The following is a 14,507-nucleotide window of genomic DNA, read 5'->3' as shown; positions in this document are numbered from 1 at the left end:
GGACAGTTTAATAAAAAATGAATCTCAGAAGGCAAGAGAAGTAGAATGTGGCAAGCTTCCCACCCCCCACAGCAAATTCTACCAGATGGGATAAAGCAACAGCTCCCTGCTTACCCAGGAGCACCATTGGGGGTGGGGGCGTTGTGGTGAATAGGGAATAGAAGATGTAGCAAAGGCACTGTAGAACGTCTGGGAGATTGGCTCGGCCTGCACATTATGGAGCCAATCATATCCCACAGCAGCTTTCAGGGCAGACCAGGCAGGGAATATACATTTAGGCCTGAGCCACAGACCCAGCTTCCCCATCCACCCATTCCGGAAAGGGTTTGTCTTCTTGTTATGAACAGGATAGCTATGGATAAGCTGCCGATTGATGAGGCTGGGAAGGAATTTTACCTCTATGCGCAATTGGCATAACACATTGTAGCCAATTTTCTTAACCCATCCAGATCTGTGTGTACATTTATTGCTAACCCATCCCCATGATCCATGCTACTGTGGCAGCTGTGGGCCTAAGGCACTAAAATAGCCTTAGGAATAAGTAATTGAAGAGTTTGTGGATAGTCTTCCTACTAAATAGGACTTATCTAACTATCCACAGAGATGAAGATGGGAAACAAAAAATAAGTAAAAACCAAGAAAGAATGCTGTGGTATCTTAACTACTAACAAATGAATTGTACCGTAAGTGTTTGTGAGTCACATCCATGAAAAAGCACCAACGATAAAAAATTATCCTACAAAATAGGGAAACCTTGGGTAGTTTGTAACGGGATAGTTTATCTTTTGGAAGATACTACCCTTGGGGGCAAAACTTGTTTAGTAGTATCTCTGTAGTAAACTGCTTGGAAGCCAGACCTTAGTCAATATACCTTCTGCAACAATTATCAGTTACATCCTTCTAGAATGCACAGGTTGTCCTGTTTCCTCAAGTATACACAAACCTCTCCTGGGCTCCCCCACACCCTCATCCATTAGTCCTCTAAACACAGCACATATACGAGGCAAAAGTTGATCACTCCCCACCTGTAAAATCAGTAGCATCTGGACAATGGAAGTTGGGAGGTTGCTTTTGACCTGAGGAAGAATCTCGTCCAACTTTACTCTTAGCAAGACCAAGTCTCGGAAGCCGAGCAAGGCAATCTGGCGGATAGTCAATTCTTGACCCTGTGCGCACGTGCACACACACACACACAGAAAGAGAGAAAACACACTAGGTAAAACAGCATCCATTGGCACAGGGGTACATCCACAGTATTTGCAAACTACTACAAACTTAATGTTTAATGCAAGCAATGTGATGGGTTAATACATGTTATCACAGAAGAATTGGGGAACGGGAGAGTCCCAGGAATGTAAAGGAGAATAGAAGTGGTTACAAATTAAAAGAAATATGCCTGGCCCTCTTGAGGAACTGTGTACCTGGCCTCAAGAATGCAGGTGGAGAGATATTTATAGCAAACAACTGGTATTAAGAATGTGAGAGCAGGAATACTTCCTACGTAAGTAGGCAAAGCATTCTACAGGCAGAACCTTTCCAAAATTTCAACAACATACGAAGGAGTCCTTAGCTTTATCAAAATCCATAGCCTAGTTTGTTATCCCACACCTTCTGTTCCATTTTTATATTTGTAAGACTATTGTAAGAGACCAAATTTTGCAGGATATTAGCAAAATTTAAACAAACTCAAAACAGATCTAGTATTTCATTACCCATTCTTATTAGTAAAAAGGCACAGTTATCTATTGCATTACCCAAGCAGATGCCAAGATTAAACAGTTCAAACTTCCCCCTGCACTTGCTTCCAATGTTTTTTTCAGGGGACAGTTTGACATCTTTTTTTCACAACCGAGCTAAACTGTGCCCTATACTCTCCATGGGAGTTGTGGTATATAGCTAACCAATCCACAACTAGTGAAGCAAATCTCTACCTGGAGGGAATACATGTTTGTTAATCATCAATTCACAATGTAGTTAATGATACAACTGACAACTTCATCAATATGCAAAGTAAGAACAAAAGTCAATGACTTGGATGTTAGTCTTGCTGTTACAAAAATGCTTCGCCCTCTTTAAAGCATCAGAGGCCATTTTTATGGGAACATAAAGAAGCCAGCACAGAACTGTACAAAGTATGGCATGGAATTTCTGGATTAACTCTGTAAATTCATGTGCTTTATTTAGCTCTGTTACTTTATCTTACAGAATTACAAGAGTCTTCAGAAATTGAAGCAAAATACAGCAACCAGATTGCTTTCTGCTGAGTGCTTTGTTGTCCCTATCACATGAGTCTTGAATCAACTGCATTAGCTGCCAGTTTGCTCCCAACACAATTCAAGGTGCTGGTCCTTATCTATAAAGCCATAAATGACCTGGGGCCAGGATATCTGAAGGACCGCTTCCTCCCAAATGAACTTGCCACTGTTTAAAATCTTCTTTGGACACCCTTCTGCATGTCCCACCACCAAGTGACGTTAGGTTGCTGAGAATATGGGATAGGGCCTTCTTTGTGGCAGCACCACATCTGTAGAACTCTCTCCTAAAGTAAGTTCGGGTGGCCCCTTCCCTGTTGAGGTTTACACAGGTTGCTAACATGTTTTTGTTCTATATGGCTTTTTAATATTTTAAATCTCTTAGATCTAAGAGCCTAAGTCCTACATAGCCTAAGTCCTACATAGACCTATTGAAATAAATGGAACAATTTAGTCATAACTAACTTAAGTCCAATTCATTTCAGTGGCTTTACTCTAAGTAGGTCTAATGTTGGATTTTGCCCTCTGTTTTTAAGATTCTCTCCTACTCTCAATTTCTGCAGCTGATGCTGTCTTAAAGTTTTAAATAGTGTATGTGTGTGGGGGTTGTAAGTTAATGTTTGAAGTTTTTAAATTGTTGCAACTTGTAAGTCACCTTGGGGGCCCTATCTTGGCTGAAGGAGACTCAAAAATGTACAAATGAATACATAAAGTTAACACCTATGTGTAGTAGTAGGAAAAATCAGTGACCCTCACAATACATCCAGCAGTTGTCTTGAGTATTAAGAAGTTGGAGAAATAGGCATAGACCAGCCTTGCAAGCAGGTCTGCAAATGTACTTGCTCGCATGCTTAGTCATATGTGGTGCATCAGTTCTGTACTGCTTCCTTGGTCAGAAGGCAAATGAGTGGGAAGGTGTTCCCCACCTCCTACAAATCCCAGGGGAGGGGAACAATTTGAATTTTGGGTCCAGAATATTCCAGAATGCATGCAGAGGCAGCAACGTACATTGACTAGCCTCATGCTCTCATATGCCTAAGTCCTATGTGACCCATCAATGGACTAAGGCTGGGTGGGATGGGGAATTAACCAACCTAGTTCCTTAGAGAAGATGCTTATTTGCCATGGGAGCTATTTACAACTCTGCTATATTTCTATGCATTTATTTCTTCTTATATCTAGTCTTAAGGGTTCTTCCCCTCCTTATTGTTTTATTATGATTTTATTAGAATGTAAGCCTATGCGGCAGGGTCTTGCTATTTACTGTTTTACTCTGTACAGCACCATGTACATTGATGGTGCTATATAAATAAATAAATAAATAAATAAATAATAATAGTGGGCTTTACTCAGGGAGGAACTAGATATTATCTGAAGATGGAGGATGCACTTTTGAGAGGGAGAGCAGGAACATTCCACGAGCCCAGCTGAAAGACCTCCCTCATAAAGTCTCGTCCTCACTCAATTGTCATCACCAGCAGCCATTCCAGCAGGCTGAGCCAAGAGAGATGAGAGGAAGAGCAGACCCATTCCACCAGCTCTGCTGAAAGAATTTCTCCTCCCCTCCTTTCCCCCATTCCTTTTCCCTTGTGTGTGGTGCCTTTTTAGATAGTTTAAATGATTATATGCAAGCTGCTCTGGGAGCTCTTTTAGCTGAAAAGTGGCATAAAAATGCTTCAAATGTATAAGCAAATAAATTTGCTGAGAGGTTCTGAGGAAACAAGCAACAGAGACTGGTGGCGCCAAAGTCATGGGGCAGTGAATCCGCTCTGGGCTTCAGTCAGAACTCTAAAAGAGCCACCCAAGGTGCTGAGCTCTATCCCCCAAATAGGTTCAGTACCTTGGATAGTTCCTGACTGAGATCCGGAGTGGATTCACTGCTCCACTGACATTGGAGCCACCAGCCTCTACTGATAGAAGAAATATGGGCATTGGAGCAGGGGAGAACTGGGCAGGGGGAATGAGTGGCAAACCCTCCTACACCCATTAACTCTCACCAACAAGTGCACCTACTGTCCAAAGTCATTTTTGTCCAAGTTGTGCTCACTTCTGTTTTGGAATCTAGCTAGTGGGAAAATAAAATCTTTAAGCAGAGGGGAACTTCTGATGAGGGATCCTTGGGTTAAGTACATTCCTCCTGACTACAATTCCTCCAACTCCTCATGTTAGTGCTATGAAGTAAACAACAGGATTGGAAACCCATTTCCTTCATAATCCCTAGTTCCTCACATCATTCAGAGTTACAAGCGCCCAGCATTTCCCTAACAGTCTTCAGGAACTGACTTAGCGAAACAAACAATCCTATCAAAATAAGATTGTATGCTTGGGCTTCCCAAGAGTTTTCTAGGCTTGCAAGGTTGCGCTACCAGCTTTGTAAAATTTAACAGCATATCTAACCCAGAATAACCTTTGTGAAACATAATAAGGATCACAGCCCTGAAATGACGATTGTATTTCTCCTCTACACACACATCCCTCCAACAACTGATTTCAAAGAAGGAAAACTATACAGTAAGCTTAACTATCTTGGACACATTTTTTAACAAGTTAGTTCCCCAAGTTTTAAGTTATAACTAAATTCCATTTTAAAGATCACACACGCAATGACAGCCATAGGGATGACATAGATGATGCAAGTATGCTAGTCACCATAGCTTGAGAGCTCCTGCTTGGTTCTTCCTGCCAGCTGGAGCAGCTAATTAACCCAGGCACACTTCCTGCCTGGGTTATCATGATGGCTACACTTGGAACTGCGGCTTGCCTCTTACCCAACAAGTTAGAGCTGAAACCCAGGGTTGTCACTCCCGCTGGCAGGAGGAACCAAGCGGGAGCATTCAAGCCAGGGTGACTAAGATGTTGGCTTGTACATGACAAACCAGGGTTTAAAAAAACCTTGGCCTGTCGTTGTGTGCAAACTAGGCCATAATCTCACATCAAATTTTATGCTTAACTAGCTATGTGGTTTCAAAGAAATCAAAGCCTTATCCTAAATAATCTGTGAAGAAGCATTGCACTGTTTAAATTAATGGGACTTACATCCAGAGAGATTTATTTAGGACAGGACAGGAGATGTTCATACAGAATTGCTCATTTATCTTTGATACACAAGCGAAAGAGATGTGGGACAAGTGTTTCAGTTTACATTTAATCCCATCATTAGCCTCCAGTTGTGTGATCCAATGCAGACAGACAGGAATCCAGTACTGAGACTAAAATAGTACAAGGTTTTTCCTCCTACTTCCCCTCTTCAGCTACCCAGATTTCTATTTCTCAAGGACTCTCTTCTCTCTGTGGATCTCAGATAACCATTTGAGAATCATTGGAATACAATGCACATGCATTATTGATAAACATTCCATTTCATATCTTTACAACTTTTGTTACAGTACTACTTCTTTAAACCCTCATATTGGGACAAAATTTTAAACAGTAGTTAACTTCACTGAAAGAAATTCCTGCAAAATGACTGTTCGATCATGACTTTATTTAGGCAGTGGGGACGTAAAACTAATGTGCCATAACACTGCACTGACAAGATTGTCTATCAATGAGATTTTGATAAGCTTCATGTTATTATGGAACTTCCACAGATTTATCTTAATTTCAGCAAAGCTTCTAATAAATTTCCCCACCATATTTTGATCACTGAGGTCACTGTTACCAATTGGTTCAATAACACTAATGCCCATATGGTCCAATTAAATTATTGCCAGATGTGCACTCCCATCCTGAACACATTATAGCAAAGATGGGCAATTCGTGGCCCTCCAAATTTATTATTGGCCTACCATTCCCATTATCCCTCACCATTGATTATACTGACTAAAACATCTGGAGGGCCACTCCTGCATTATGTGGAAGCACATTTCACATCAAATCAAATCAAAACACAATTTTTTTCTGAAATGGATGCAATTCACCTGCCTGCATTCCCACACATACCTTCTGTCATCTGCTGCAAGTATAGGAAAGAGAGGTAAAAGAAAGGGACAGACAGACAGAGAGAGAGAGAGAAAGAGAGAGAGATCATGGGAAGTTAGTTAGTATTTCTGTAGCAAGAAGCAAGCATTTCCATTCTTCCAAGCCTTTGGGGAAGCACCAGTTTGAAAAGAGTTTTGTAGGATACACTGGGCCTGTTCAGACAGCACGCTAAGCCCTGATTAGGACGCTAATCCTTTTGTAACAAATGGTCAGTTAGCACGTTTAAACCATGGTTATGTCAGAATGGGTCACACAACTTGCTAAGACATGGTTCAAACAACATGCTAAGCCATAATGTTAAGCTCAGAATGCTCAACCACCATGGCTTAGCATGTCATCTGAACAAGGTCAGTGAAGTTTACCTAATGACATTTTGGAACTTGACAAGAAAAATTAAGCAGCTAATACTTGATTGCCAAGGGCAGAAATAAAAGCAAAGAGAAAGTATGTAACCTTAAGAATTCCATTCTACAGGAAATTTGTACTACCAGTACCGTCTCCTACCCAGGCAAGGTTATTTCCTTGGTTCACAAATTAGGTTGTTTAACTCCTTGAGAAAAGCATTATCTTTTAGTCCCATACAGTGCTAAGCAGAATTAATGGGAAAAGATATTGCAAATTGTCTGCCGCCTTATCTAAAACTATCAGGAAAATTTTTAAATGCCCATGTAAAAGTTACTCAATAGTTAGTATTGTTAGCTCTGGGCAGCAAAGAATACTTAGGATTGTAAGTCCTTTATTGAAGCCAATTGAGTCAGAGGCAAACAACAGATTTATTTGTTTATTCCTCTTCTCTGGGCAGTTGTAAAATCAGAAAGGTAGAACTCTTAAGGGTTGCAAAATACACCTCGTACAATTGTCAGAGCTTGCCTCGTAGATTCTCACCAAAACTTTGATGAACTAACGCTGGCCTTCTACAAACCATGGCTTGAAAATCAAGAGCCAGCTATGGAAATAGGTGCCTCCTTCCTCTCCTCCTCTCCGTGGCCACTGTGGGAACTGAATCCTGGACTAGATAGGTATTTGGTCTGATCCAGCACAGCTATTCTTATGTTCCTCTCAGGTACAAATGTTGTTGTTGTTGTTGTTGTTGTTGTTATTATTATTATTCCAAAACATAAGCTCTTGCACAATATTTGATGTTTCCATAGGAACTAGATTGGTAGGAAGAATAGGATGCAATGAATAAGAGGAAAGAAGGCAAGTGCAGAACTCTTGTCCTTTGAGGAAGCCCCACAATTATAGATTATTTTAGGTGCATGGCTGTCATACACAACAGCCTGCAACTTGAGAGGTCTACTTCACTAGCCTATTAAGGCCACTGGCTGGAGAATGATGGCTGGGGCAAGAGGAGCTGGGGGTTGTAGGACTTTTTTCTGCCTAAATATGCACATACTACCTAAAAGTGTAAAAATCTGTCCAAAAGTCTACAAAACTCTGCTTATCCCCTCTGCTTTTTGAAAATGTCTTCGCTTTAGCAAGCAACGCTCATGTGTTCTAAAATTTGTTTCCACCAATAATGAGAACTAGAACGTGATTTAAGAATGAAACACAATTTCCAGGAACTGTACACCACCATCTTCAACAATGGGGGGGAAATGCAAGATTCTAGACGTCATAATTCTCCCCACCCACCACCCCAATTCCCAAACTTTATTATTATTATTATTAATTTATATAGCACCATCAATGTACATGGTGCTGTACAGAGTAAAACAGTAAATAGCAAGACCCTGCCGCATAGGCTTACAATCTAGACTGCCCATCTTTGAGCAAAAGGGAACTTGAAAGGCAGGATCAGTGGGATAAATGCAACCCACCCAAATAGTCTCAGACAACTGCAGCATAAACAGAACAACAAATTATTATTGGACAGGGTCACATCATCAGCTCCACAAAGTGTTGTTATCAGTGAGGCCAGAACACCCAGGAATGCAAGAGATTGGTGTGTGTATCACACAAAAATACCACAAGAATCACTCAAAAGAGTAAAGTATTCCTGTTCTGTCTGCATCTATGTACATACGTATGCTTGTGTATATGTGAGTATATTTTATTACATGTGTAAACTCCCAAATTTATAATATTCTTTGGGCTTTTAACAATAAAAATATGTGTATCAACTAGGAATAACACATATGACAAAGTGAATTCTGTCTCACAAAACCTTGTGCCATATATTAGTTTTTCAAGTGTTAACAGACTTTGCTGTTTCAATTCTAGCAGTCATACAGAGCTTTTATCCTTTCAATTCTAGCAGTCATATAGACTTTTTATCCTATCAGAATTGACAGCAGGGCCTCTCACCTGCTCTCTGCATATTTGCTGGACAAACAAGTTTAGCAGCTCATCTGGTGAGATCTGTAGTTTTAAAGTTTAAACCTTTTTCTTTTAAGGCTTAAGTCCTCGGTGCCTCACAGGTTTAGAGAAGCAACTTGTGGTAAGCTTTAATGGTATTCTCCTCCATGCTAAGTTTATATTTTAACTAGACTTACCTGAACAGGATAAAATATAGCCTGAAGTGTAGGAAGAGTTTCTGTGAAGAAGTGATCCCAGATTTCAGATAATACATGGATGCGATTCTCTCCTAAAGCACAGGTGGGTTGGGGAGAGAAGAATCATCTTTTAGGAAATAGGTCACTGTTATTCAGGTAGCCATCCTCATGACTAAACTATTATCTATTGAAGAAATCCATCCAAATATTGTCTAATTTTGTAGAAGGCCAGACAAGACGTTGCAGCTAAAGCTAAGCTTATTTTTGCACTCCTTCAAAAGATAAATAGACAAAGTGCTACTTTCCCCCCAGAAAAAAAAAAAACCCTTGTCCTGCCTCAGGCTAAGGTCATAAGAAAACTATGAAATATGGTTTAGCCTTTTGATAAGAAGCGGGGGAAAGGATTGTACATCTGCTCAACAGATAGACCCTGCTGCCAAGAGTCATGAGGAATGTCATGAACTTTTAGCTAAAAATACTGGGAGAGAGGGAAAGAAATAATAGTATTAATTCAGAATCAGCCAGAGCTTAGAAATTTGAGAACTAACCTTGCTCTCACTGTTGAATTCAGGGTAAGTATATCCAGGGGCTTCCCTAAATTGTAACCCATACAAGACAAGAAGTTCTGACAAGGAGTTCATTATCAAAGTTCCTGAGCATGAGGAAGTATCAATTCCTGACCTTAGGCCCAGGCCAAGAAGTATCCTCCTCTGCTAAATATTCTGAGGCCAGAGATCCCATGAGACACTCATACGCTGACTCCAGCATTCTCATATGCACACCTCAAACCAGGCTCTTCAGCAACAGTGGTCCTTTAGGTATCCATGGATGTGGCTTCTGATGAATCTACCATGCCCCTGGAGTCGGAGAAGGAGAAGCATCCAGGCCTAGCACACACTTGAGGGCCAAAAGAAACCAAGGTCCTCAGAAGTACGAGGATTCCTCAAAAGAAGGGGAAGCCTCAAGAGCAGAAAACCTGGAGGACTGGGTTAACTGTTAGCAGCTGGGTCTGGGCAGGACTAGAGATGTAAAATTTCCAGAAATTTTTAAACTATGGGAAAAACAGTTTTTTTCCAGAGAAAAATAATTTGGGGGGGGAAATTGGGGGGAAATGCAATATGAGCACTTTTAATAGATTGAAAGCCACTTTGTTAGTTTAGGAGCATAAAATGTAATTATGTACAAGTTGGTTTAGCATAAAATGATCACATTTGGTATATTAAATGTACAGTATATTCAAACAATTATTACAAATTGAATTTACTTTTACTTTGTTTTGTAACAAATGGAACTACAAGATTGATGGTGCTATATAAATAAATAAATAATAATAATAATAATAATCCTGAACTGTAAGGAACACCTAAATTGTAAGGAAACTCTTTGCTTTTGCCAGTTTATGAGGAACCGGCAAAAAACATTAAAAAACAAACAGATGAAACCATCAACATTCGAAACAAAGAAAATTATTTATGTCTCCACTAGTCCTCCACAATGTTAAGCAGACATAAAGCCCCCATTCCCATAAAAAGAACTGAGAAAAAAGGGGGAACAAGATTCAATCAATATGCATGAAATTTAATCAGACTCATTTTCTGAACTATGGCTATCACTATCAGTTTCAGTCTCTGCTACAATGGCAGTGCCCCCTAGAGGCAGAAATGCATCTTGCTGTTTCAGAGTTGTAGTCTCAGTTTGCAACCTAGGACTTGCTTGTCCTCGGTGCACAGAAATTGTAATAATCTGACACTACATAGTTTTTAGAAATCATTTGGAGAAGTAAACACTTTTTGTTCAACACTTTATTCATCATGCTAAAATAAAATATTCCACAATCCATTTTTCTTCATTTTTCCCAATTTTTCTGGAACCCCCCCCCCCCCCGTTTTTTTCCTGGGCCTTCACATCTTTAGGCAGGACTCTAAACAGACTACATGAGCCTTCAGTTCCAGTCTATCATCTACTGGGACAATACAGGTTCTATGTACAGCACCATGTACATTGATGGTGCTATATATATAAATAATAATAATAATAATAATAATAATAATAATAATAATAATAATAATGTTCTGTGATCCCCAGCTGCACTTCCCATGGTCCTGAGACCATGCTATCTTCAACCAAGTAAAGTCACAGCTGACATATCACTGGAGTTGATAAAACGCTCTTTGATGCCCATTGGACAGATCTCACCCATACCCAAATCTACCTCAGAGTTGCTTATGAAACTAGGCCACTCTAAGGTCTGTGGAGGAAGGGCAGGAAAGAATATGCCAAACTCCAGTACCCTGATCTAGTTGACCCCTACTTCTGTTTTCCACCAACCAAAGAACCTGATTGGTTTGCCCAGGATGGAGACAGTTTTGAGGTAACAGCTAAATTTTATATTTTCAAAGATGGGGGAACTACAACTGCCTGCTACTTTCTTCTTCCCCAGTAGTCTAGGGGGCACTGAAACCTGAAACTATCACAACACCTGGCAGATCTGAATGTCTGCAAACTCTCCCCCTCCATATCATCTTAAGACTCTGACCAGGCAGAGATTCTGTCTACAACATTCAGTCAGCCCTTTTCTTCTCCTATCACACCTCCTCACCACCTAGCCAATCTGCTTTTTCTAACCGCTTGCCTGATGAAGAGATCTGTAGATGTCAACAAATTGCACGTTTTTTTGTGTTCTTTGTGTTGGCTGAATAAAGGTATTGCACTATATAGATCTTTTCTTATGGCCAATACTGTTGCCTTCATTTTTCTGTTTGTTTTTATATGTATATCATTTGCTAGAGCAGGAACTGTGGGTGTGTCTTGTAAGTCCCTTCCTCAAATTGGTATTGATGCAGTATCTGCACTTCATCTTGTTGGATTTTGTATTTCAATGTGCATCCCTGTCTATATTCTGGAGCATCAAGTCATACAAATGCTATTTTTAAGCATGACTCAAGTTGGACTGGGGCATAGAGGGATAGGCTTGGGGATTTCCCTTCCACAAGATTATGTAACCATCAGTATGATACATTTCCTGTAACAAACAAACAAAGGGAATCTGTTTCACACAAGGAAGATCAAACATGACACAGTCTCATTAATAAAGTAGCTCTCATCTTCAACGCAGGTATTATAACTCCTTCAGTCCCCAGCTTTATAAAGAATTTCTCAGTTCACAAGCCAACCAAAAAGGTCATCTCTGTGATTTTGGCTGTAACCATGGAACAGAAGAATCACTAATTTCTCTCCAAAAAAGTTTCAACAGCCACAAACCAGCACCATTTGAATTTCCACATAGAGCTGAATGATTCAGAAGCTCTCTGAGAAGACACTGCCAAACTTGAGTTTTTATTTCCAGTCTGGAATCATCCGTTTCCAGCTGCTGGGACACATTTTCCAAAGGACTGTGTATGGCTTCGCAGGCCTCCAATTGGTTATTGTCGATCTGGACACTGTAATATTATAACCCGATCCTGTTCACTGTACTTGGCTGGCTTCCAAGTAGGTATACTCAGAATTTCAGCCGTAGTAACCTATGTCCCACTGATTTTCAACACAATATTGCTTTCAAAAGTAAATGTAGATTGTGAAACTCTCCCTATGAGGAAGCCTGCAATTCCCAGGTCTGAACTAGTTGGAATTCAATTTAACAGAACTTTAATAATAACGACTTTGTCAGGCCCTAGAGCTATTGCATCACACCAGATTTATCTGCTGATGACGCCCTAAGAGTAGATCAAATCCACTTTTATTTTTTTAAAAAAAACTGTACAAAAGGAAACACAGCATATAGTTACAACCTGTTATCTGTGGAGCTTCTTTCCTCCTTGTGTTTTTGCAGGCTAACAAGAAACATCCATGGTGATAACAGCAAGCCCATAATTGCAGCTTATTTGGTCCTCTATAACATGGCAGAATTGCTTCTGACTTTGTAAAGTAGAAGACAACAGATGCTTTTTTCCCCCTGTTCTGGTCCATGCCTGAGTAATATAGATACGTGCAGGCAAGCAGCTCAAAATGTTTGTGGGCTAGTAACATTTCTTGATCTATTTGCATATCTGTCTGAGATAAAGCCACATCCCACGACCGCTGGCAGTCTACCCAGATCTTTCTGGGGTTGACTTTCAAGTACTTCCCATATGTTTCTATACCAGCCTTTCGCTATAACGAAAAAGCTGAGAATTGTAAGATACTAAGTTATGTATCCCAAGTCTTGAACTGGTCAGAAGGTTAAGTACAGACATATATGCACATTAGCTGGTCAACTTTCACCACCACCAAGTTCTAGTTTAAAGTGGATGAACAGAAATGTTTGTTCAGTGGTAAATTACCATGATGTACATAACCACATGGTAACCTTGTTCTCTTAATTATTCTGCTGAGTAGCAAGAAAAGTATTACCAAACTTCTGCTTATTTCTGCTTAGAAATCCCAGGAAACAATGGAGTCATGAGGCATCTTCTCATGACAGTAAGGACGTGTTCATCTGGTATAGCCATGCAGATATGTTATATGTAAGTTACCACTGGATTGTTTGTCTTACTTTTTTTGATCGTGCAAAGACAGTTCCTCCAATCTCTAAATCACATCTACTTTATGATATGATCAAGAATACAATCTGTTGCTTGCACATAACAGGATCTTAGGATACTTAGGGTACAATCCTATGCATGTTTAAGAAAGAGAAAAGTCATACAACTCCCAATAATAATAATAATAATAATAATAATAATAATAATATAATTTATTTCTTACCCGCCTCTCCATTTGGATCGAGGTGGGGAACAACAGCAAATATAAAACACATAAAAACTGATTAAAAACATAGTATATATGATGATGATGATTCTCCAGCTGGTCATGATGGCTGGAGAATGCTGGAAGTTGTAGGATTTTTTTCTGCCTAAACATGCATAGGATTGTGCTCTTAGCCATGTGACCCAGAAGTGCTGTTTTCTTTCCACAAATCCATTTCACCAACTCAAGCCTCAAAAGATGACTCACAGGGCTTTCTGGGAGTCCAGAGCCCTCCCCGAAAGCAGCCTCGCTCTACTTGCCTTCAGAAAGTTTAACCTTCTCCTCTACGAACAGCAAGCCTTTCACAAGGAGCTGGTTCTGCCAAAGAGAAAAAGAGAGAAACATTTTGGCTTTCTCCTCAAAACTCAAAACATACACTTGATGGTTTCATTTTTAAAGAATGCTCTATATAGTGGATTCTCTCAATCAGTTGAATAAGCAATAGCTCAAGTCCCAGTACATTTTTGGTCAGGTAATATGGAATCTATATTTCAAAGCACACACTACCAACGCAAGTTTCACATAGCCATACTGTAAGGTCTGAGCTGCTAGCTGGTCTCCCTTTTCCTCAGCTGTGGAGAAGAGTATTTTAGGTTTTGTAAGATACCCAGACAACATATGTTGATGGGTGTCCATATAAATAAAGATAGTAAGTAGGTAAGTTGGTAGTAAATAATGAATAAATGCTATTCATGTACATGATTAGTCAAAAGCAACCTCTGTATTCAAGAACAATTCAGACATGCTGCAGCAGGGACTTTAACTCTGCAACTCAAAGTCCCATATTCCACATATATAGAAAGTTCCTCAGAATTACAAGGAAAAAAGGGTTTGGTTTCTCTTCGGTGTGAGGCAACTTTAATAATTTAATAGCATGAGTTGATTTTATTGCATATAACCATAGATGCAATTGTTATTGCCGCAACAATTTTGTGGCAACAACAACAAAAGAAAGTCACAGGAAAAAATCGAGCAAGTTACTCAGATCTGTTCA

The 14,507-nt window shown here is 39.8% G+C and overlaps 1 protein-coding gene across 1 annotated transcript in view; it reads right to left on the bottom strand.

The window, feature by feature from the left end:
* The window catches only part of PRR5L (proline rich 5 like), a 76,215-nt gene that overhangs the window by 17,358 nt on the left and 44,350 nt on the right, over positions 1-14,507 (bottom strand). The window contains exons 5-7 of the mRNA XM_063117427.1: positions 13,774-13,831; positions 8,729-8,820; positions 1,026-1,166 (exon numbers count right to left, since the gene is read on the bottom strand). Of these exons, the coding sequence (XP_062973497.1) occupies positions 1,026-1,166; positions 8,729-8,820; positions 13,774-13,831 (291 nt within the window). The remainder of the gene's footprint in view (positions 1-1,025; positions 1,167-8,728; positions 8,821-13,773; positions 13,832-14,507) is intronic.

Source organism: Elgaria multicarinata, chromosome 2, assembly GCF_023053635.1.
Source record: "Elgaria multicarinata webbii isolate HBS135686 ecotype San Diego chromosome 2, rElgMul1.1.pri, whole genome shotgun sequence".
Classification (NCBI taxonomy): domain Eukaryota; kingdom Metazoa; phylum Chordata; class Lepidosauria; order Squamata; family Anguidae; genus Elgaria; species Elgaria multicarinata.
This window is presented reverse-complemented; position numbering and strand designations above follow the sequence as displayed.